General features: G+C 52.7%; 6 protein-coding genes across 6 annotated transcripts; 3 read left to right on the top strand and 3 right to left on the bottom strand.

The window, feature by feature from the left end:
- Positions 1-1028: 1028 nt before the first annotated feature.
- TRIVIDRAFT_13472 (glycosyltransferase family 1 protein) lies at positions 1029-2784 on the bottom strand (the record flags this gene model as incomplete). Its single annotated transcript, XM_014101955.2, has 3 exons — positions 1029-1305; positions 1457-2077; positions 2144-2784. The coding sequence occupies 3 exons, from the start codon at positions 2782-2784 to the stop codon at positions 1029-1031; spliced, it is 1539 nt and encodes a 512-aa protein (XP_013957430.1).
- Positions 2785-8339: 5555 nt separating this feature from the next.
- Positions 8340-10275, bottom strand: TRIVIDRAFT_64156 (uncharacterized protein; the record flags this gene model as incomplete). Its single annotated transcript, XM_014102154.1, has 3 exons — positions 8340-9041; positions 9118-9583; positions 10235-10275. The coding sequence occupies 3 exons, from the start codon at positions 10273-10275 to the stop codon at positions 8340-8342; spliced, it is 1209 nt and encodes a 402-aa protein (XP_013957629.1).
- A 1474-nt stretch (positions 10276-11749) lies between these two features.
- Positions 11750-13968, top strand: hgt1 (putative high affinity glucose transporter; the record flags this gene model as incomplete). The annotated part of the gene is made up of 2 exons (XM_014102153.1): positions 11750-12345; positions 12415-13968. The coding sequence occupies 2 exons, from the start codon at positions 11851-11853 to the stop codon at positions 13582-13584; spliced, it is 1665 nt and encodes a 554-aa protein (XP_013957628.1).
- An 893-nt stretch (positions 13969-14861) lies between these two features.
- TRIVIDRAFT_36530 (uncharacterized protein) lies at positions 14862-16505 on the bottom strand (the record flags this gene model as incomplete). The annotated part of the gene is made up of 8 exons (XM_014102152.1): positions 14862-15372; positions 15436-15536; positions 15636-15792; positions 15859-15881; positions 15942-16012; positions 16086-16122; positions 16232-16257; positions 16358-16505. 8 exons carry the CDS (start codon positions 16503-16505, stop codon positions 14862-14864), a joined length of 1074 nt encoding a protein of 357 aa, XP_013957627.1.
- Positions 16506-19341: 2836 nt separating this feature from the next.
- TRIVIDRAFT_36910 (uncharacterized protein) lies at positions 19342-21172 on the top strand (the record flags this gene model as incomplete). Its single annotated transcript, XM_014102151.1, has 2 exons — positions 19342-19619; positions 19732-21172. The coding sequence occupies 2 exons, from the start codon at positions 19342-19344 to the stop codon at positions 21170-21172; spliced, it is 1719 nt and encodes a 572-aa protein (XP_013957626.1).
- Positions 21173-22590: 1418 nt separating this feature from the next.
- On the top strand, positions 22591-23757 carry TRIVIDRAFT_37636 (uncharacterized protein; the record flags this gene model as incomplete). Its single annotated transcript, XM_014102150.1, has 1 exon — positions 22591-23757. The coding sequence occupies one exon, from the start codon at positions 22591-22593 to the stop codon at positions 23755-23757; it is 1167 nt and encodes a 388-aa protein (XP_013957625.1).
- Positions 23758-24171: the final 414 nt, after the last annotated feature.

Genomic DNA, 24171 nt, shown 5'->3' with positions numbered 1-24171 from the left:
CAAAAGCCCCAAAGTTGGCCGCATGGCGCGTTTGCCTCGGACAATTGGACAGCAAAACCACACGCAATTAGCCCAAGCACGATCCTCAACTCGGTCGGTCAGCGTCTCATGTCTTCTCCACTGTGCTCCCTTTCCCCATACAACCCCGCATCCTCAAGTTGATGCAGCTCGGTCCATGTGTTCCAACTTGGACCCTGCAGGAGTACGGTAGTTGCACGTGCCAAAAGCTCAGTGGCAGAAGATGGAGATTTGCGCATAGCTGTTTAATTTTTACAGCGATATCAAGCTAGATATAAAGTTATAATTGAATCATAACAGGTACCTACCTGTTTCTTGAGGCAATATGGTTAGACCAGGATCATATACGAGACCTATTTAAATCCAAACCAACAGAAACCCCAGAACCTTGATAGCCATCCTCCAACTTTGTGTGCAAACCATAACCAAACAATCGTACCTAAATAACAAAGCGCTACCGAGTGCACCGTGTCTAAAATGACGAGCAAGTACCGGCATCTTCTCCATGCCAAGCACGCCACCGCTGCTCAGCCGTAACTGAGTGGCGTCTTCCAACGTTGTTTCATGCCCACTGTTACGCAACATACGGCTGATTCCCATGCAGCTGAAGGACTCGAAAAGTTGGCATTCCCTTAACCTTGTTCTATTCCAGCAGAAACAATCCGCCAGTCATCAGCTGGCCCTGCCTCTCCCAAACATCGCGGCCGCCACAAAAGGCTAAAGCCCGCACACTCAATCTCATGATCTCAACTGACCAACCCGCAGAAACTAAACTAACCTCCGCACCAACTGTGGAGTAAGTTGGGGCACCAGATCTCTGGAAAGCAATCAATCAAGAACAAATCCCCAAGTCCCGGGGCCATCAGGTGGTCCTCCCAAGCGCCCTACTAACGTGTGTAATATGTGAGCAACTCCATGTAGCCTTGGCACATGTGTCAAAGTTGGGGCAAATCCATAGCAACCACATCATTCATGCACATGTGTGAATACAGGTATCGTCTCGTCAGCCCTCACTTCCCCCCTGCGGCCATCTCAGCAACCAGTTGAGCAGCCAACTTGCGGCCCCCATATTTGTGTCCCTTGAGCGCAATAGCCTGGGCATTCTGGCGCATCGTCACGCTCTTATTGCCACTCAGCGCCTCCAGGAATGCCTCGGCCAGGCCTGCTGCCTCCCAGTCTGGCGCCGTTTTCTTGTTGGGCCAGATGCCAACGCCGAGATGCTCTGCCGTCTGTGCGTAGCTGTAATGATCGGCCCATAGCGGGAGCACAACACTTGGGATGCCGGCACTGTTCGGGGTCATGTTAGCGGAATTCGAGAAGGTTTGTTGGGCAAGACTTGGGAAGCTTGATGATGAAGATGATGGCAGGTGGAAAGGGGGGGGACCTAAGGCTGATAGAGAGAGAAGGGATGACACCATTAAACATTGAACCAACTTACAGGACCGACTCGTAAAAGCAGTTGGCGCCTCCGTGATGCACCGACACCGCAATATCCCCAGTGTTATACAAAGACGTCGGATCGACATCCAGCCACGACTCCAGCCGCAGCCGACCCTCGTCAATGTACTTCTTCGCCGGCCCCAAGAAGTCGTCGCTGTACTCCTTCGACTTGCGCATCTTCCACAGGACCTGAGCATCCGTGGCATCCAGCACGGCAGCAATCCCCTCCGCCATGACCCGAGCCCTCGGCTCCTCATATCGGAACGCGCTGCCCAGGTTGACGAGAATCGTCGGCGCCTTCTTGATCCAGCCCGCCAGCTCGGCGCTCTGCGTCTCGGCCGGTGCCACGTCGAGCACCAGCGGGCCAACCACGCGAAAGTTGTCCGGGATGAACTCGAGCGGAAAGTTTGCCTCGGGGTAGCTCATGGCAATCCACGGCACGTCCTGCCGCATCATGTCGAAGACGTTGATGGCTCGCGGGATGCCCTGCTCTTGAAGCCAGGCGCGCTTGGCCTTGATGACCGGCGACATGAGGAAGTTGATGATGAAGTACACCTGCTGGTACATGTTGTTCGGGATGTCTTTCCATGGGACTGGGAAAGGAAGACCCGAAGCAATACTGATCCCCCAAGTCAGTGTTTTCCTTATACAATATCTACTAAGTTACCGGTGCCGATACACTCACCCAGGATATTTCCAAAAGTACGTTCCTCGGGGTTGTATGGGGCCCAAAAGGTCTGACAACGAATTTGGGGTGATGTAGGCGCGCGTTCGGTTGAGATTCACAGCGGCATCAATGCATGGGCGGAGCATTTGATCGAGGATCACGACTGCGGGATCAACCTCCCGGATAATGTCCACACTCTGTCGATACAGGCTCAAGTGAGCTTCGTTTGACCACGCCGTCAGAAAGAACGTGACCATCTGCGAAAACGGCTTCAGCCCAGGCAGTCCCGGCGGAGTTACAATCTCCAGCAGGCCGCCAAGGGCCTTGATCTCCTCGACGATGCCCGCGCCATCGAACTGGTGCCAGTGTATCTTGGCCGCTGGGTTGATTGCCTTTGCAGTCTCCGTGATACGCTCAATGTCCGATGCTATATCGGAGAATGAAGCATAGTGCACCTCAATCGACGGATGGTTTTCGATCAGCGTCGAGACTGTAGCCAGATGCACGTTGCACAGCCCGTGATGGCTGTCTGTGAAGATGAGAACCGTGTTGTTGCGGCCGCTGACCAACACCTCGTCTTCTTGAGCAGATTGTCTGGCAAGAAAGATGCCAACGAGCGCGACGAGGATGGCGAAGACGACCAGAGCCCGCCGAAACATTGTGCACCGGCAAAACAGATAGCAAACAATAGCGGCCGTATGTCAACGCGCTCAGTTGCAGAGATTGCGGGAGAGCAATGTATAGATGCAGCTGCAGAAACGCTCTCCTATTGATGCATATACATTCAGGGCAACACGCAACTGGACACAGCTCGAGGCAGAATCTCCAGTCTTTGATACACGTATGTGATCCCCTGGTTTTGACGCCACTCAGCTCGAGTTAGACTACTGTCCGTGAGGGAAGCGGGGTATCATCAAGGTCTCATATCTCTACTCCGTGCCATATCCCGCAATGCCACATGATATGAAATAGCAACAAACACGAGTACGGAGTGCCAACTTGTGTTTCGACTGAAGACCGATCAAAATCGCAACTACTTGGTGAGAAGAAGGTAATAATCTTCGAGCCGGTCCACTCTGGTCGTTCTGCTTTCTCGCCGTGTTTCACTATCCGAACACGCACCTTGCCTGCGATTCTACTGTACGAACACGCAGCTATCAACTCGGCTACTGTACTGTAGAGAGGTAGGATCTAACTAGACTACAGAACCGCGTATATAGTAATACGCGTACTCCATGCGTGGCTCGTACAGTACGGTAAATGCCGCTGTTCTTGTCCAGTCAGCACGCGTATTTGCGGCATGTTTGATAGGTCATCTCATGAACACTGCCAGATTAACTGGCCCCAAAAAACCCGTTAGCTAGCTAGAGTGCTGCGAGCACATACCGTAACTCGTACGCGTCCGAAGCTGGTTGATTTGAGATTTGTGGTTGAATGCTCATAGACGCTGTCGGTTATCGGCCGACTTCCTGTTGCCAAGGTTCGAGTTCTCAAGGGCTGGTGCCTGACGCCCCGCGGGTTTGCCGTGCCCACATCTCATCTCCCGGCAATGCGAGCCTGGATCCCGTATACATGTATTGAGGCTGTGAAAAGCCTCTGTGGAAACGCCTCCTGGGTGCACGTACTACTCGCACGAGTAAGGTAACAATAATGGGGTTCACCGTCTCTATCTGGTGGAGCACCGGCATCTCGCTTTTAAATTACGAGAACACGCCCATATTTACCCTCGGCAATTCCTCGCTACGGGACTCGGATATCTGATTTTCCAAGCCGGAGCAAAAGCTTGTTGCTACTGTTTAAACCATTGCATTGCGTTGTGCTAGTAATGCTGTTCAGGACGACTCTGCTTCCAAGAACACTGAAACGGGGCCTGAAGGGATCAATGCAAATTTTTCAAATGACGAAACGAAAGCTTTAAATTAGTGTCTACAAGCATGACACTTAACAAAGCACGGACACATTCACGCATTTGGATGCTATCCAGGGTAGGTCGAATAGTACAAGAACCGTCGAGCGACCAGCCGCACACTATTTACAACTACCGACTAGGAGGCGTGAGAAGAAGAAAACAAGGTGGCCGATGCTTTATTTTTAACAACACTAGAATACGAGTAACCAGGCTCAGCCAATCCCCGTGTCTCATGCTGCCTCATGTCGGTTATCCAAGGCTATGGCATCAGCCTTGTTTTGAACCGTCAAGCTGAACAGCCTAAACGTCGAGCTTTATCCAAGCCTCGCTGCATATGTACATACATGTTATGACGAGTTGAGGCAGAATATGCTACCCTAGATATGCTTTATTTTACACGTATAGGTATATGCATTTGGCTATATCCATATCAACCCGTAGCATTTTGCCGACAAATTCCTCTTCCTCCAACAGCTCAGCCTAATGGATCAAGCTCCGCTCTCTGATAAACGCTCTTTTATAAGCAACGCGAATTAAAGCACTTCATGTCAAGTCCACGGATCAAAGACAAAGATAGGTAGCACTCTCATCCGCTTTCACATGCCTTCGCAAAAGACAACCAGACGTATAAATCCCTCCCGACCCCTCAGTTGCATCCAAATCCCATTCCAGTCGCCGAAAACTCCCAATTAAGCATACTCAATCTAGATCCCTTCCGGTATTCCGTATATGCCCTTTCCCAAAGACATTACTACATAGATAGCCTTCCGCGCGTTCCGCAACGGCTACAGGGTGTATGTGTGTGTGTCACACGCGGCACAAATCCTCCCCATGCAAAAAGATAGGCCAAACTTGCCTCGCTTGGTTTGCCCGCGAAACCCGCATGCATGGAAATAGAAACAGCACATGTGCAGATTTAATCGGATTTGCTCCTCCCCCTCCCCCACCTATGGAGCGATGCCTCACGGAACCCCATCTCACATGTTCACCAATCACTGCTCGACTATATTCGATAATCTTGCTTTTCCGCCCCCAAAGGTTGCCTCCTCCCCAAAGACAGATATAGTAATTGCCCTCCTCCAAGAGTGAGCGAGAGTTGACAACCTGGACTTCAGAATACAACCATCCACATCTTTTTTTGATTTTTCATCTTTCGAGTTTCCTGGCCTCGTCCAACAACTCCAATACCACCTTACCAACATTCAAACGCACAACTCACACACCTCCATCAAAGTGCCCTCCCAGTCCTTCAATCCGACTGGTCAGAAGCTCTAGATGAAGGATCGGCACAAGGGTCCATCCCTTCGAGTCAACTCATTCTTCATTGGAGCAATCCAACTTTTACCGTCACAGAGTCCTTGAATGCAATATAAACCCAGCCGACCACTAGCACGAGTAGAAACACTGTTCTCACATCTCATTGGCACACTAAACAAGCCGACCTCCAAAGAGAGCCACACCAAAAACAAGAGTATCAGCGCGTCTCCAGAAGCAATGAAACCCCAATCTGCAGAACCCCAAAGACCGGCTTCGGACCCAAGTGCTCAGTTTAGTTACTTGTCAACTACACGTAGCATTGGGAGGGGATGACTTGGAGAAGGGGTAGGGGGGGAGTGTACTTTTCTCTGATCCCTCTCTCCCTGCATCATGTACATGTAAGAAAATATGGGCAACGAAGGGAGGAATTTCGCCGAAGCACGTTGGGCAGATGAAAGAGTGTAACCCTCACCCATGCCCGTGTGCCTGCAACTGCTACCATGCGGTTGATGTTTGGTTCTTTTTTTCTCCGTAACGTGTGTGTCGCTTGCGGTCAAGATGCCAATTTGTCGATGCTACTCCAAGCATATGCACGAATCCATCCATCTAATCGCAGAAAGCTGCTGCTACCAAATATGCTGCCCATCCCTACCTATGGTGAGACCAGTATTGCCAGGTACGGGGATTACTTGAGTGTTAGGCTGATGGTTAGGTGGTATTCCTTGTACGCGAGGTAAACACGCATGGAAAAGTTTATGCGACGGAAAAACACTTGTCTCTTTGGCGGCTTGGTGGTTGAAATGTAACAAGTGGAATGCATGGGAGGTATTGCGCGGACTGTGCTGGAGCACTCCGTAGAGGTAAGAGGGCCACCTTTTTCAAGCCTTGGGGAGCGAGCCAAAATACTCGTATTCAAGAGAGACCAGATCAGACCTGTCAAAGAACAGAGAGAGAGGATTCATGAAGGAACGCTCGAATTAATTGGGGTCCAAACGCGCAGGTGTGGCAGCTCAACCAAAGGACCCCATGCCTGTATCTCCCAGGCAATATATTTGCGGTGACGGGACGCGCCCTCATACGTTACTGGTGCTCGTAGCGCATGCACAATGCAGGACTGGGAGATTGGGGAGTCATCTTGGCTCGGGACCGGGTCAACACCGAGTAGGAGTACCAGCAAAGCACTGGCTCTCGCCATGCCCTGCAACTGCAACGGCTGGGATTGCTTGCAGCATGGAGGGCGAGACCGTGGCGCAACAGCAGTTGGTGGTAAGATGGGTGGTAATTTCAGGGACACCACCATCTGGCGATGCAGCATCGGGTCGCCACCCCGATCAAGGAACAAAGATCCACCCCCGGCTCCCCGTCTATCGATAGCCATCGCGATCCTTCTCGCGCTGCTCCTTTCAAAGCATCTGGACGGAGTATGGAGTACAGTAGGCGAATATCATGACAGGACCGGGATCACCCACCACCCTCGGGGCCTCTCGGCCATTCAGAATCCCTTTTCTGCCATTCTCTGTTGACGCTTACCTTCACTCGGCCACTTGCTTTTTTCCCTTCTTCCTTGTACCCATGGGGATGGAGAACCTGGGACGTCTGAGTGGGACTCCCCTTTGTTATGCGTTGGTAGACGGAGCATTTCGTAAATAGTACGTATATACGACCGAGGGCACTCCGCGAGAGCTGCCGGTGCTCGGCGCCTCGTCAATGGTGTACTCGTACAGGTAGCAGTTCCGGCGGATACCACAGTACATAGTACATAGTACTAATGATGACGAGACGGGGGGGCAAACATACGAGAATTACAGTTGGATATGACCAGCAGCAGCAGCAGACGGTAAAGTTAATAATCAGATGGCGCTGGGGGGGCTGTTTGCTTTCGGGGAGAAGCGCGGTGGTTGTTTATTCATCTTGGGCGGAATGTGGGCTGCCACGATGCTTAGCGGGAGAGCCAAGAGTCTGAGCTGCTGGTAACGAACGAGATTGTACGTCAGAGGCAAAGAAGCCGATCGCAGGCTTGGTTTGGCTGCCGTCGCGATGGCCTCCTGATGGGGTCCGCGCGCCGACTGCATGTTAGTACCGAAGGGAGTCGCCCTCCGGATGCAGCTAACGGCAAGCCACATCAATGCCATGCGGTGAACTGCGGACGAACTCTCATCATCATCATCACACTACTATACCAGGTATACAGGAGTAGCACGTCCCAGCCAGCAGGGAACAAGGCAAGCGAGCTCGGCTGCTGGGCCGGATCTGATGACTGGACAAAGCACAGCTGAAATTTCTGACTCTGTTTCCTTGGTCACCGCGTCAGAATATTGGTCCCGTGATGGAACGGCCAAAAATTTTCTTCACCCCTTCTTCCCCGTAATCCCCTGTCCCCCGTACTTTTAATCCCTTCATCAGATGAGCAAATACGGGGTCTAGACACTCACGGCATGTGTCGGCCAGCAGTAGTACTTCCGCATGGCCAGCCAATGTCTGCCTCGGTACGAACCGATACGTACCTCGCGAGGGCATTCGGGCCAATCACAGCGTCGCCTTTGGCAAGGCGGCGCGGCTGAAGGATTTTCTCGTCTCGACCGGGCATGGCGTCTGTGCCCCGGAAATCTCCCCTAGAGCCAGCAGCAGAGCGAGTCCCGTTGGCGTGGGAAGGATTTTTTTTTTTTCTTTGGGTACTAACGTGACCTGAAATTTCCTGACGAGCTCCGCATTGTGGGCGGACGTGTGGAGAGTGTTTCGGTCCGGAGACGTGCATGGTGGTGAGGCATGCTAGTGTACGGAGTGCGTCCTGGGGGGTGCCCGAGCATTGGGTTCGCCTTGTGGTGAGTTTTTGCTCGTCGATGACAAGCAGCTGAGCCATGATTTGGCATGGTTTGGAGGAGCTACCTGTTGCTTGTTGCTCGTCTGCTCGGTGTATTTGGTGTTGGGCCGTAGCTATGGCGAGCTATAGCGAGTCGAACGACGCAGAACCGACTGTTGGCCGCTGACGAGGCAAATAGTAAGGCCGAAAGGGCGAAACGGCTCGGGCTGCTAGCTCGCCGTCGTTTCTCAAACGAGTTGAAGGTTTGCAGTTTGCAGCGTCGACGTCGTGGAAATGGTGGAAATCGTGAAAATTATGAAACGGCGTGACAGACTGGCTGGGCAAGTGTTAGGGCCATCTACGTTTCGGCCAGAGAGATCCGAGGCAGCTGTGTCGACTCCAGCATCTAGCTCAAACCTCTCTCGTCGCGAGGTGCAGTAGCATCCCGTTCTCAGCCTCGTTGATGGGTAGATCTTGGCGTGGGCCGGCATTCTGTCACAAACTACGGTGCAAGCACGAGGAAACACACTCCCGCCCGGTGTGTGACGATTGATTGAGTGACTGAATGGGTGATGTATTGATTGATTGATTGGGTCACTAGTACGAGTACAGGACTGTGGATGGAGCTCGCCGTTGTTGGTAATTCGCATGATCCGATCGAGGTCATGGGCGTGCTGTGACGAGGGCTTTGGCGAGGGTTGAGATCCTGAACTGGCCTGACCAATATCGTACTCGGTTGGTACCAGCACCAGCACCAGCACCAGCACTAGCGACCCGGCAAAACCGCCGAGGAGGCGCCCGTGATGCAATGTGATGCGGGCAACAAGAGCAAACAGAAGCACGAGGACAGAATAGCGACCATGCAATGGCGCATGACTCCGCGTATTGCCGTGCGTTCCTCTCGCAATGCTCAGTGCTCGAGAGCTAGCAGCACCAGAGTTCGGAGATGACTCCAGATTGCAGATTTGGGCGATGCGCAATTGGCCGCCAAGCCGCCCCTAGCTCGGTCAATTACAAGCACCGCACGGGCCTGGAGTGCCTGGAGTGCCTGGAGTGAGTCCTGGCAGTGGGAGGAGGGCGCTGGAAGGGCGCTGCTCCGGGCTGAGAGCTGCCCCTCCTCCCACTCCAACCACCCTCGATGGGGAGGATGGAGAGGGCCCAAAAGGTGGAATAGCGCCGCTGAGTACGACCGAAAATTGCCCTTTGGGAGGCAGCGCCGGCGGTGGCATCTCCAGCTTTTGTCCCCGTCTTCCCCCACGCTGGGCCGATTCGACTGTCAGCACGAGGCCCATGGGGAAAATAGAGTGAGTACGGGGGAGGCGTGATGGAAAAGGCCGAGAAAGATTTGGGCCAGAGGTCATGCCATGCAGCCATGGAGTGACGTTGGGACGCCGTATTCCAGCGACCGGTCAGCATACAATTGGTATAGTCGCCGTCGCTTGCCACTCCTCTCATCACATCACGCACAGCAGGTTGGGGCACACCGTTTTCTATTACTGGGTAGGTTGTTGGATCATGGGTTGGGTATAGACCGTATACTTGTAGTAGTACCTGTGAAGCTGTTAGTATCTGCTGCTCGAATGGATGTACCTTTTTTCTTCTTCATTTTGTAAAAAATTGTTTTTCCCATATCGCCTTTTTCTTTTTCTTTTTTTCTTTCCTTTTTTTTTTTTTCAAGCTTCGCCGGCAATCGGGGTCCAAGCGTCTCGTCTGTCTCGTCATGCTAACCTGACATATGACATGGGACAGCGATGATCGACGGACGGACCTCGATATTTTTTCCTTGGGGCCAGATTAGATAATCCGGGACTTGCTCTTAGCATCGTCGCTTGTACGAGAGTACCTCTAGTATGTAGCTTTGCAGCTACTGCACACGCAGAAGTTCCATCGCGACTTCCATAACGGAGCCTAGCTGTACTAGCACTTGGCGGGATATGCATGCATGCACAAGAAATGAAAGTGCAAGAGCCATCGACGCTAGTGCCCGAGCCCCGGGGCCCCTCCAGAGGATACTATAGTTAACTGTACTTGTACAGTAGTGGACAGCCACAAGAAATATTGAATTGAGCTGATGTAAGGCATCGCGAGCCCTCGCTCTGACTCCAATACGAACCAATTTCAAATCACCGCCAACTATTTACCTGCGCTCAGCACCAGGCACCAGGTAGCGCCAGCAGGAGTCATGGCAGCAGAGCCAATTCACGGCGCAGCCAAGCAAAAGGCCGCAGCGAGCCCCAACCGGCCCTTCTCGGCGCTTCTCTGCTCGTCTTGCTAGGGGTCCAGCCAATGGCCCAGCACGCGGCCAATCAGCAGCCACCGCCGGCTTTGGGCTGCGTCGGCGTTACTTCGTAGCTCAGAAGCCTCCGGGCCCCGCAAATCCCCATGCGGGCTTCCCCAGACGCGTCTGGCCAGCTGCGCAAATAGAGGCCAGGGGGCCCCTCAATCTCCTTTCGCGGCCCCTTGCCTGAGATGTGGTGCCTTGCCACAATGCCTGTTTCTCGCGTGCGCGCCACACCCACCCCGGCCCCTTTTTACTCTTTTTGGGATAGAGTTGTGTGGCTTCGATTTTTTTTTTCTTTCTTTGTACGAGCACAATGTAGTGGTTGTTGTTTACAGTGACAGACATCCATACATTGATATTACAGCGGCATGCATGGATCGGAAAGCGTGCAAGGGCAAGATGCAATGAATGTCTCGTATGTACTCTGTTGGTCCAATGGATTCCAGGTTTCGGCCTGGCTCGTGATGAGCATGTGCACCAATCACCTGTTGCTGTCCCGTCCGTCCGTGTACTCGTACAGCCAGACAGCCAGACAGCCAGACAGAGAGACAGAGAGACTCGGAGACGGCCGTCGGCAGTGCTTCTCCCAGTTCGGTTCTGGCCTGATGCAAAAAAAAATCGATCGGTGGTGGCGGACAGGACACGAGATCAATACGCGCATTTCAGTTGCCACTCAACTGTAAAATTTGCGTTTTTAGTGAGGCCGAGTCGCTGCGGTGCCTGTAAGCCTAGCACATGGCGCTCCGTCTGGCGGTATGCCGGTGCCCAGCAAGGCCCTTCAAGGCCTTCAAGGCTTAAATTCTAGCACGCCGAGCGCTAGGCCAGACCCGAACGCTGGCAAAACGCTAGGCTGGATGCGGCGCCAGACTAGGAGAATAGCATGTGGGTGAGGCCGAGCGCCACTCCAGGCCGTCTCTCGTCGCCTCCACCAATCCGCGATCCACCTCTCCACTGCAACCTCGTACCTAGTCGAGGCGTCCAGGAACATGAGCCGTTGCTGCTAATTGCACTCGCACAAACACTGCGCTATACTCGTTACTGGACTTGGGATTCTCAGCACAGCATATCCGGGCTCTCTCTCACTCACCCACTCACCCCTCCCCCCTGTCGGCCTTTCTCTCTCTCGCCGCAAATCCAGAACCTGGAGGGGCGTGCGAGAAGCGCTCCTCAACGCCCAGCTTCCCCAAATCGACGGCGCGCCTCTCCACCATGGAGTCTCTTGGACGATGCCGCCGCCTCTCTGGGTTCTGGGTTCTGCCTGCCTGTGACTGACGACTCACGACCCGTCACGACAATAAAAAGGCCGGCCTGCCTCCCGCCCCTTCCCTCCTTCTCCTGTCTTGCCTCGTCGATCTCTGTCTCACTCAATAAGAGCTCGTTCCGTTCACTCGGCCCGGGTCACCTCTTCTTCTTCCATTCCTCTTCACAACAACAAGACTGAGAAGATTCCAATCCCCAACAAGCCAATCTTCGACGCCATGTCCGACGCCCCCGAAGCAAACGCCCCGGAGGCGCGAAAGCACTCCATCGGCATCCACACTACCCAGGATGTCGAGCACATCGAGGCTCCCATCACCTGGAAGGCCTACCTCATGTGCGCCTTTGCCTCCTTTGGTGGTATCTTCTTCGGATACGACTCCGGTTACATCAACGGTGTCAACGGCTCTGCCATCTTCTACCAGGCCGTTGAGGGCGCTACTGCCACCAAGCTCAGCGACCCCCACACCTCTCTCATCACCTCCATTCTGTCTTGCGGTACCTTCTTCGGTGCCCTGATTGCTGGTGACGTCTCCGACTGGATCGGCCGAAAGTGGACTGTCATCATCGGCTGCGTCATCTACATGATCGGTGTCGTTATCCAGATGGTTACTGCTCCCGGTCACGCTCTTGGTCCCATTGTCGCTGGTCGTCTCATTGCTGGTCTCGGTGTCGGTTTCGAGTCTGCCATTGTCATTCTGTACATGTCTGAGATTGTAAGTTGATACATGTTTCTGCCCATTCCATTCCTGCCATCTCAGCTGCTAACCTGCTCGCCTCTCCAGTGCCCCCGCAAGGTCCGTGGTGCTCTCGTCGCTGGTTACCAGTTCTGCATTACCATCGGTATCCTCCTCGCTTCTTGCGTTGTCTACGGTACCAAGGGCTACTCCGACACTCGTGCCTACCGTATCCCCATCGCCATCCAGTTCCCCTGGGCTCTGATCCTCGGTGGTGGTCTGCTCTTCCTCCCCGACTCCCCCCGTTACTTCGTCAAGAAGGGTGAGATCCAGAAGGCTATCAACTCCCTGTCCCGTGTTCGTGGCCAGCCTGAGGACTCCGAGTATGTCCAGAACGAGCTTGCTGAGATTATCGCCAACGAGGAGTACGAGCGTGCTCTGATCCCCTCCACCACCTGGTTCGGTTCTTGGGCCAACTGCTTCAAGGGTTCTCTCTGGACCGGCAAGTCTAACCTGCGACGCACCATCCTCGGTACCTCTCTCCAGATGATGCAGCAGTGGACCGGTGTCAACTTCATCTTCTACTACTCTACCCCCTTCCTCCAGTCCACTGGTGCCATCAGCAACTCTTTCCTCATCTCCCTGATCTTCTCCCTGGTCAATGTCTGCTCCACTCCCCTGTCTTTCTGGACTGTTGAGCGTTTCGGTCGTCGTTCCATCCTCATCGTTGGTGCCGGTGGTATGCTTATCTGCCAGTTCCTCGTCGCCATCATCGGTGTTACCGTCGGTTTCAACAAGACCCACGTCAACCCCGCCGATCCCACCTCCAACATCGCCGACAACATCCCCGCTGTCAACGCCCAGATTGCCTTCATCGCCATCTTCATCTTCTTCTTCGCCTCCACCTGGGGTCCCGGTGCCTGGATTGTCATTGGTGAAATCTTCCCTCTGCCTATCCGATCTCGTGGTGTTGCTCTGTCCACCGCTTCCAACTGGCTGTGGAACACCATCATCGCCGTCATCACCCCCTACATGGTCGGTACCGACAAGGGCAACCTGAAGTCATCCGTCTTTTTCATCTGGGGAGGTCTCTGCACTTGCGCTTTCGTCTACTCCTACTTCCTCATCCCCGAGACCAAGGGTCTGTCCCTCGAGCAGGTCGACAAGATGATGGAGGAGACCACCCCCCGTACCTCTGCCAAGTGGAAGCCTACTACCACCTTCGCTGCCCAGATGGGTGCTGGTGAGTACATGGAGAAGGCCACCGTTGAGGTCTAAGCGTTTCCTGCTTCGCATTGGATACAGGAGGTGTTTTTCCTTTTTTGCCCTTTTTCCCTTTTATTACTATTTTCCTTTATAACGTGGTGGGGTGGATAGCTGCAGGTAATGGTCTACCTCTGCAGCTTTGTGATGAAATCATACCCAGGGAACGGCGGATGTGTCCCACGAGATGTGTTTGATGATGAGGACGCTTTTGTAATGCGGTAGATGCGCGGACATAACTATTATTACTAGTTAAAAAATGTTAACCCAAGATCCAAAAAACTCTCTTCCCTTCGCGCTTTAAGGATGCGAAACGACCTATAGTCCTTTTCACAGTCCCTTTTTAGCTACCCTGTTTTACTACTACTTTATCTTAATAAGATCACTCACTTGATCTACATGTTGGTTCTGTTTTCTCTTTTGTGTGTGAGTGAGTGCGAGCTTTGAGACTCTTCCCCCTTTCTATGGTGCATGAACCTGAGTTTGAATTTTGTACACTATTTTTCGCTTTGGTCACCCTTGTTTTCTCTTTTTGCCTCTTTCGTCTGCCTGCTGGCATTCCTTGTAAACCCAGCTGATGTGAGATTTCCCCTCGGTTCTCGGTACCCCCATGCGTGAAACTCGGCCAATCATGGTTTTCCTCATGGACGTGGTACGTACCACGACAGGAGGGAGAGAGGGCTCGTCTCACGACCGAGTTTGGTAGCTGGCGTTGTTGAAGGGAGGGGGTGGGAGGGTATGATTTTGGGTTGGCTTGGTTTGATTTTGAGTTGATGTTACGTTGTGTTTTGGTGTTGGGGCTGGGATGTGAGTTCGTTGATGGGACGGGGATGCTATTAGTGGGATTGTGGTAATGGCATGTGAAGGTAGGTAATTACTTTGTGCATGGGTTTTCTTGGTTGATATGTGACTTGTTGCTTTTGGCATTGCTGAATGAGGGATTGGTGTATTTCCTATTTGGGTAGTTGATAATTTCGATGAATAATAAAGCTGGCAATATAGCTGATGATAATCTGCCCAATATGGTGCGCTTACGCTGGATATTAGTTACTTAATATTGTGTAAGGTTAACAGGAAGAGTAAAAGGGTCGGGCATATGTAGTCTTGTATTAAAGGTTCTGAAGCTAGATTTGACTGTTTCCCCTTGCGCAACCATCCACAGTCAACTGTAATGGGGGGTATCTTGGGTATATCATATCGTGACGACTTTCGTGAATACAAACAAAATCAGAACCAATGATTCCAGTACTCGATCATCCGCGGCAGCGTAGCAACAATTTGCGCCTCCACCATTAGTCGCTGCTCTTGCTCGCAGCCGGAGAACCCTGCTCTCGGTCACCAGCCTCTTCACTCGCCTCGCTGGTCTCGCTCACCGAAGCAATCGGCCCCTGCAAGATATTCTCCGTGCTCTTCTCGCCCCCGTTCTCCCCGTCTGCAGCACTGCCTAGGGGTCGCATGCCGCTCTTCGCCGCCCGCCACGACTGCAGCGCGTAAGGGCCGTCTGCGCCGGGCCTGGCGGGCGTGTTGCCGCTGCTGCCGCCGCTGCGTGTCTTTTCGGAAAAGTATGTGACGAGGGGTGCGAGCGTTGGCACGCATGCGATGATGATGCCGACGGTCGTCTCGACGATGGACCACTTGATGGCTTCGGCGGAGTCGAGGTAGTTGGACAAGTTGCTGATGGTTTGGATGCGGATAATTTGGACAATGGTTACGAAGAGGCCCAAAGCAAAGAGACACAGGAGCGCGATTTTGCGGCGGATCTTCATTTGGAGCTTGATGAGAACGGGGAAGGGGAGGACGAGCCTGTTCGGGACAAGTCAGGAGGCATGCATCTCAAGAGTATAGAAATGAGAAGCGACAACTTACGTGATTACGTCAAAGACAATCGTCAAAGACGAGAATGTGAGGTAAAAGGGAACGGCATCAGCACAATGGCCGGGTATAAGAGGCTCCCATTGCTTTTCAACCTAGTTATACACGATCATCAGGATATATTCTTTCCAGATATCGCCCATATGCGGGTGCGATATCTCACAAGGGGGATGCATTTCAGGATGTAGTCGTACCGGAATACACAAGAACAAGAAAACCAGCATAAAGGCTATATGTGCCATTGTAACAATCGTGGCAATTGAGATAGGTAGCAGTCGGTACGACCCAGGTACCAAGCGGATGTAGGACACGAGTAGGCTGGTCTTGAAGCCCCAGATGCCAAGAACGTAGCTGGTGAGACAAAGCTTGTGAGTCAACGGGATCCTTCACAAGGGGCCAAAAGAAGAACCAACTTACAACGGCGCGCCGATATATTGCGTCTAGAAGGATTTAATTATTCATTCATGGAAGTGATGAGGGAGGGGCAGGGGACAAAGTACTTTGCCAAAGTTGAGGACATTTTCGTCCGGCATGGTGTCGAGTTGAATCAGCCCGAGGCCCCATTTCGTTTCTGCAGAGTAGTTTAGCAATTGATTCTTGTAAACAAGAGTCTCCAACTGGGCCGGGTAGTAGAATTGACATACGGACGACGATTGCTGAAGCGTAGCCGCAAGCTCCAATCTGTTCCAAATTCCAATTCAAGTCAGCGGATCAGCTAGAAGACAAGAGTTTCCCTTCGAAACTACCCGGGCGAGGTAATCAAGAGGGAAATGTTTAAAAGACCGCATACCCAGCTAGCAATGATCAACCAGTCATCTGTGTTTCTTTAATTAGCCTCTGCCCTATCCGCATCCTTCAAATGCACCAAAAACGAAGCTGCCATGACGATCGCCAAGGGCCCCTTTCAGATACGTACCCAGACCGAGAGCCTTTGTAATCCTCGTCCTAACATAAATCCTCAGACACAGCGCGACAAGAGCCAACGACGTCACGGCCAAGGCAACGGCAGCGATGGTTGGTCCATTGTTCGGCGTGCCTTCAGGTGTATTGTACGCCCACGCCATGTCTTTCTCCTTGCCAAACCCCGAAAAAGAACTGGAAACCCTCTAGATGCTGAGAAAAAAACGGCAGTGCTAGGACACTCCTGGTTTTTACATAACGTATGAAGAAAGAAAACGAATAATCAGCAGAAATAGGGAGCTGGTGATCCAAATCTAGAATGTCGAACTGCTGGAACAGGGAGGAGAGGGTGTACGAGAAGGGGGCCGTATGTGCCGCACAGGGAGACTCCCAAAATATTATACTCTGTCTCACCGAAGAGAATCCCAGATACCACTGTTAATGAAACGCAACTTGTCAAGAACCGTTAGCAGAAGACACATCATGGACTCCTGACGGAGGCTGTTCCTAGCACAAGTGGCTTGCAGCTAAACAGGTTTAAAGCAACAAGGAACGGGAGAGAAGGGAAATTGATGGAGGATGTAGACAGAGTCAAAGCTACCCAACAGCAGTCTCAATGTCACCTAGGCCTGAGTCAAATCCTAAAACAAGTTGGAGTGAGCAAAAAGGAAAAAAGAAGATGGGTGGAAGACAAGGGATGCCGACTGCCGACCCAAAGAGAGAGAGGAGCCTGTCAATGCGGCATGTCATTTTCCAAGGCGCTGGCCGACCCTTGCTGCCTTTTCCCTTTTTGCATTCCCCGTCAAGGTGCCGTGTAGGGAAAGACAACCGCCCGTCTCATTGCCTCTGCTAGCTGTCGCCCCGTGTTGCATTGACAAGCCTCTTTATTCTCTAGCCTCTTCGTCTTGTACTAGCAATGCAACTTTAGCTTCAAGACAAAGAGAGAGCTGTGCATCTTGCGGGTTCACGGCAAGTATGGGCCTGACAAGTCCTCTCTCGTTGCCTGCTCCCCAGGACATAAGCGAATAGTCGAGATGAGAGGTGCCCCTTGTTGAACAACGCTCTCCTTTGTATATAGACACATCTACGGGCAATGCATCTTTGCATACTTTTCCCCTTCTTTCCTACAAGTATGGAGGGCTTCCTTTTGTCTCCTCCTTGCAGATTTTTAACGGGCGTAGCAGCCATATTGGACCAATACGAGCCCTTGAGAGGGTGACATTCCTGCACGTAATAGGAAAGGGAAAACACAGGCCATGACAACAGTAGGGGTCGCCCTGGCCGGCAGCTGGCCTATTCGGAGATGACTGGTTTGACTCCAGGCGTACTTCATTGGGAGCTGCTGATTCGCCGTCAATGGCTGCATTCATGCGACAAGGAATAACTATGGTAATGAGAGCTGAGTAAAAATGTCGATATGATGTGTCGCCTGACGAGTTTTGTGATATTTGATCTGCTGGCCATGATACCATTCAACCTGACGCAGAACCTTGTCCAGGAAAAGGGCTATTGTTTACCCTAAAACTCTGGAGTCGGAGCATGATCATCACATTCATGCCGCTTATCAAGCCGAATTCATCCGCTCCGCAGATGAGGATTTTCAGCTTGATGCTTCTTTGTGCGTCATTCGGTCGCTTGACTTTGGATGAATGCCACTAAAGCCGTTCAAGAAGCCTTCCCCGTCTTTTCTGTACCCCTGGCCCGCAGAACTCCGCTTTGAAGAGCCGGCAGTCACAATGCGGTCTTATCCAAGAAGAGACATAGTTAAGAGGAGCCATTGTTGGCGGCGGGAGGATAGCATTCCGCCAACGGTAGATCGCCAGAAGTGGGGGATAAATGGCGAGAGCAAAGGAGGACTCAAGACAGAGTTGTCTTACAAAATGATACATGCTATGAATAGCTCGCTTGACACGGCACGCTATTCGATAATCGAAACAATCGTCATTTAACAGCCCTGTATTTCTGTGCACTTGTGTATATGTTACGAAATGCTGCTGCAGCTGGAATACGACGTAGCAAGACCTGGGGGTCTTTGTCCTTGAACCATATCCTTGTCAGCATGCAGGAGAGAGACCTCCAGCTAGTCAATCTTTGCCTAATCCGATCAAGCAAAATTCTCTCATTTGCACCAGGGATCTTTGAGGAGGAGCAAGAACAAAGCACTAGGAAGTTTTTGCAGTAGTGCTGGACCACGGCCCGCGCCAGCATCCTAACACGACGGCTTCCAGAGCGACGGTGAGGGAGAGAGAGAGGGGAAGAGGGAACACCGCTGCGAGCAGATTTGAGATCAAAGTTCCAGACTCAACAGAGCACCGGAAATTTTCTTGATTTTTGGTAGCATCGGCCGCATCAACTGCCGGTCATGGGGTGTAAAGCGAAATTTTCGAATACCACCTCGCAGCTTGCTTTGGCAAAAACGTTTGACACATGAAAAAGAGACAATGGCACGGAGTAAATTCCCGTATAGACTAGGTACTAAAGGAAGGCATGGCCTCCAGCTCCTTCTCCAGCTCTCTTTCTCCAACTCTCTCTCGTCTGCTCCAAATGCGAGCTCCCTTGTCTTGGTCTGGCCAATGATGCCTTCTCCGGCCGGGTTACTCGGGTCACGCTCTCATCGGTACGCCGAAAAAGGCGGTCTTGCTCCCCCAGACTACCTTGAAAGAGGGGGCCTTGAGCCCAAGCGAGCAACTGAGCAGAGCTGCGGCCGCGGGCTTGGCACCGTGGGATCTGAGGCCCGCGCATCGAGGTCCTTTGATTAAGTCCCAGTATTAGCATCTCAACTATCGACTGATGAGGCCGCCGTAAAGAGCAATAGATTGATTCAGCCGGCACGTGGAATGCCGAGATGGGCATATGCAAGCGCAAGATCGATGGACCTGTAAATCGTGGCAAAGTGTCGATAAAAAGTCCGCAGATCCGCGCATCTCGCCGGATATGTAGCTCAACCTCCTCAGCTTCTCTTTCTCCTCTCGCCACAAGGAGCATACCCGGGTATCCAAGATGTATTGCAGCCATCTAGGTTCTGCGCTTCTGACTTTTGTGAGCCTTGCAGGCCTCGCCAACTGTGCGCCTGCAACCTCGTCTACGTCAAACTCGTCGTGTAAATGCTTCCCTGGCGATGCATGCTGGCCCAGCAACAGCGATTGGGCCGCGTTCAACAAGACTGTTGACGGGCGCCTGATTGCGACGGTCCCTCTAGGATCACCGTGTCACGGCGCATCCTACAATGAGACCGAGTGTCAATTTCTGCAGGACAATTGGCTATTCTCCCCAATCCAGTAAGTGGTGCATACATCAGATGCGAAATTGCCCTATTCTTCTCTCGTCTGGTTTCCCCAGACGCACGTATCGTTGCCACAGATATCGTCTGACAAAAAATCTATGCGTCAGTTATGGCTCTTCGTCGTCGGTCATGGCGCCCCTGTTCGCGAATGCAAGCTGCGACCCATTCCAGCCGGCTGACACGCCTTGCACTCTCGGAAATTACGTGCGATATGCGGTCAATGTGTCAACGGCTGCTCATGTCTCAGCAACGCTCAAATTCGCAGCACAGCGCAACATCCGCTTCGTCATCCGCAATACGGGACATGACTATAACGGCCGGTCAACTGGTGCGGGCGCCCTCTCTGTTTGGACCCATTATCTCAAGGATACGGAGATTTTAGACTGGAATGACAAGTATTATACCGGCAAGGCTCTCAAGATTGGGGCTGGTATCCAGGGCTTTGAAGCTCTCGAGGCAGCACACGCAGCTGGCTTAATTGTGGTGACAGGAGAGTGCCCCAGTGTTGGTATTGCTGGAGGATATGTCCAGGGCGGTGGTCATTCAGCTCTTAGCACCATTTACGGCTTGGCAGCCGACAATGCCCTTTCATATGATGTTGTGACTCCCAACGGAACGCTCGTTACTGCCACCAGGACGCAAAACAACGACCTTTACTGGGCATTGAGCGGTGGTGGCGGCGGCAACTATGGTGTTGTGGTGTCCATGGTTTTCCGTGCTCATCCAGACGACGTTGTCAGCGGCTCCAAGTTCGCCATCGACACCACCGCGCTGGGCTCCGAGACGCTGTACGCAATCATTGACGCCTTCCACGCTGCTCTGCCGGCCATTGTGGACTCGGGTGTCATGATCATCTACTTTTTCGGCCCAGGCTTCTTCCAGGTGCCGGCCATGACGGCATACGGCAAGACGCAGGACGAGGTTGAGGCCATCTTGAAGCCATTTATCGACGCCCTGGCGGCGCTCAACGTCGACCTGGCACCCACGTACACGCAGTTCTCCAGCTACTTTGATCATTTCCAGAACTATTGGGGCCCGCTTCCCGCTGGCAACATTCAGGTCGGCACGGACCTGTTTGGAGGCCGACTGATTCCCCGCTCCGTGTTGCCGAGTTTCTCTCCGACGGCGCAGAAGCTAGTCGAGCTCGGTGTGACTTTTATCGGAGTCGGGCTGAACGTCTCGCACTTTGGCGGCGACAACGCCAACGCCGTGCTGCCGCAGTGGCGGTCATCCATTGTCGAAGTCTCGCTGACGCTGCCGTACAGCTTCCAGGTTCCCTTCCAGGACATGATTGCAACACAAGATACCATCACCAACGTGGTCCAGCCCGTCATCGAAGCCGCCACGCCCGGGGCTGGCGCCTACATGAACGAGGCAGACTTCCAGCAGCCCGACTTCCAGGAGACGTTTTTCGGCGCCAACTACCCCCAACTGCTCAAGATTAAGAAGAAGTATGACCCCAAGGGCCTGCTGTATGCGAGGGCGGCCGTGGGCAGTGAGGCTTGGACTGTTGCGGAGAATGGCCGGATGTGTAGAACTCAGTCATGATTGGTGACGGCATTTAGGCGAGAGCTGAGAGCTTTCAATAGCTGTAGTGGTAGCGGCAGAAGCAGCAGCAACAGTATGTAATTGAATGGCTCATGATGATTACTACGTTGACTCAAGAGATGAAGTGCTTCCTGTTCTAAAAGGACGAATGATATGAAAGATGCGGCACGTGTAGATTGTAGATTAGCAGATATGGCAGGTACACGGAACAAGTCCAGCTGAGATCAAGGGCATCGCAATACTGGATTACTAAGCTACTGCCATTGACCGTATTGACCCTTTTATGCTATATACTCGTACCTACTAGTAAATACCGTAAGGGGTAAATACCCGACTTTTACTCCTTACCTAAGGCAAAAAGGCCAGACTATTTGCAGCCTCATCGCCGATATTGATCTTGGACTGCCACCAGATACCAGGATACTGTACACATGCACATTCCTGTAGTTGAGACGCACATAAGCACGGATATCCATGCCATCACTTACAGCTCAGGATCGGACCCCAAGATCCGGCCTATCAGCGGCGACTTCGGCTACCGCGCTTGTGTGATTAGTGGGCTGTAATGCATCATCTGGATCGACAAACACACGGAAACACGCCGGAGTATTCTTTCACTTTGGGGTCAACTGCAGCGGGAATACAGGATATCCGCACATGCATCCTGTGCCTATTGTACGCTGGATGGGCAGCAGCGCGGAGTAATATGTACAGTCCATGTACCCCGTATGTATGTGACATTGCTCCATATTAGACGACGGATGCTGCTGCAACAAACAGCCTTGCAAAGGCATCCAACGTAGCACCGGCAAACCTCGCGTCAGCAGACCCTTTTGACGTGCAAAGCAATTGAGATTGACATTGGTCATTTTCGTATTACTACTCCGGCGGTTTGTTTGTTGGTGTTTGATCCCGTAATACCCGAAGCTGAAAGCAGGCTTGGCGGCTTAAAAGACGACGGGCCATTTCTGCTTCTTTTTTAAGCTCGCATATACACGACGGAAGTTTGACGCAGCAATTACTCCGAAGAACCCATGCCGTCAAACCACGGATCTCGCCCCTCGCTGTAGCCGTCATTGATTTCTCCAAGAGCCCTCCAAGGGCCCTCCAAGAGCCCAGAGTTTGCGCCGTCTTCCGAAGCCTTTAGCACACTCTTGCCGCTGTACAGTAGTCGGGATTTATAACGCTCTGTTCAGGGTCTTGGCTCAATCGGGTTATTCTCAACGCGGCCACCTAAAAAAAAAGGTTCCGGTTTCTCCGTCTCTGTTCCGAGCATAGTTCCAAAGACGTGATATCGACGCCACTAGATAATAAATACTTATCTTCACCCTCCTGCAAAACCACCATGTCTCTCAACCGCTGTCCCTGAACAACCCCCTCCGGCTCTCCTGGCCGCCCGTCTCGTCTCTGCGTCTGCAATGGGTGCTTCAACGCCGCTGTCGCAGGTTCTGCCTCCCCTGCTCCTGGGGACGGCCACCTTCAACCACCAGTATCACCCCGATCCCTCACGCATGCCCTACGTCGACATTGTGCGGAGAGCCCTCGAGCACGGAATCAACGCCTTTGACACGTCGCCCTACTACGGGCCCTCCGAGATCCTGCTGGGCCAGGCGCTGCGACTCTTGACCCCGCCCCCGCCGCGAGAGGGATATTTCCTCGTCACCAAGGCTGGCCGCATCAAGTCGGACGAATTCGACTACTCGCCGGCCTGGGTGCGATACAGCGTCTGCCGCAGCCTGGAGCGTCTGGGAACGCGGTACCTGGACCTGGTCTACATGCACGATGTCGAGTTTGTGTCTGCTGCCGAGGTCTTGCAGGCTGTCAAGGAACTGCGCCGCATGCGCGACCAGGGCCTGATTCGCTATGTTGGCATTAGCGGATACCCTGTCGACACTCTCGCATCGCTGGCGGAGATGATCTTGAGAGAGACAGGCGAGCCCCTGGACGCCATCCTCTCCTACGGCAACTTCTGTCTGCAAAACTGCCAGCTTGGACGACCCGACTTTCTGCAACGATTCCAGGCTGCCAGAGTCGACTGCCTGCTCAACGCCAGCATGCTCAACATGGGCCTGCTGACGACTCGCGGAGTTGACAATGGACCTATGGTCTCCTGGCACCCCTCGCCGCCAGAGTTACGAAAGGCATGTGCCAAACTGTCACAAATCGCACAGGACAACGGCGAGCATCTCGAGGGCGTGGCCATCCGGTGGGCTCTGGAAAATTGGGCCCGCGCAGGAAAGGACTTTGGCACATCGGCCTATGTCGGGGCTGGACCTCGCATCGGTGCAAGCGTCATGGGCGTAACGGCTATTACAGAGCTCGATGAGACTTGGGATTTGTGGAGAAGCGTCATTGGCCCTGTCATCGGCATCAAGGACGAAGCCGCAATACAGAAGAGCAACAAGATTACAAGGCTTGTCGAGGACAAGATGTGGCCCAGCCTGGGCTCATGGAAGGACCACGCCTGGGAGAGCGGTGGCGAAACATTTGTCAATGCCAGAATGACACCTGGACAGATTCCCAACGACGAGGTGGCTGAACGATGGGGACTGGTTCCTTCAGCAGCAGTTGTTTCCAAGTTGTAACGCGCAACGCCTAATATCATAGACCAGCATGCCTCATTTCTTTTTCGTCTTCTTCTTGTTTGATTCTCGGATAAATTCCACCGTAGTACATAAATGCCGTCGCTATAAATCAAATTCAATATTTGAGAAGAGAACAGAGTTAATAAGCAGGTGATGTCAATGTGCCATTTGTCTTCACGATACATACCCATGATTGGTCGTGTTGCGAACATGGCAACAAGTTCCGTGACGCCGATATATCATGGCTAGCACAGATAAACTCGATTGAGATTGGCGGGATACCAACCAGCTGCCTATCTAGGCTATACGGAAGGAGAAGCTCCAGATCTTATTTCAGCCGAGACAAATGGCAATGCTTGTAAAGGAGTTTATCTCATTACTGATGCACTCGTATTACGGCTGATGCAGCGGCAG

The sequence above is a fragment of the Trichoderma virens genome (assembly GCF_000170995.1).
Source record: "Trichoderma virens Gv29-8 chromosome Unknown TRIVIscaffold_5, whole genome shotgun sequence".
NCBI lineage: Eukaryota > Fungi > Ascomycota > Sordariomycetes > Hypocreales > Hypocreaceae > Trichoderma > Trichoderma virens.
This window is presented reverse-complemented; position numbering and strand designations above follow the sequence as displayed.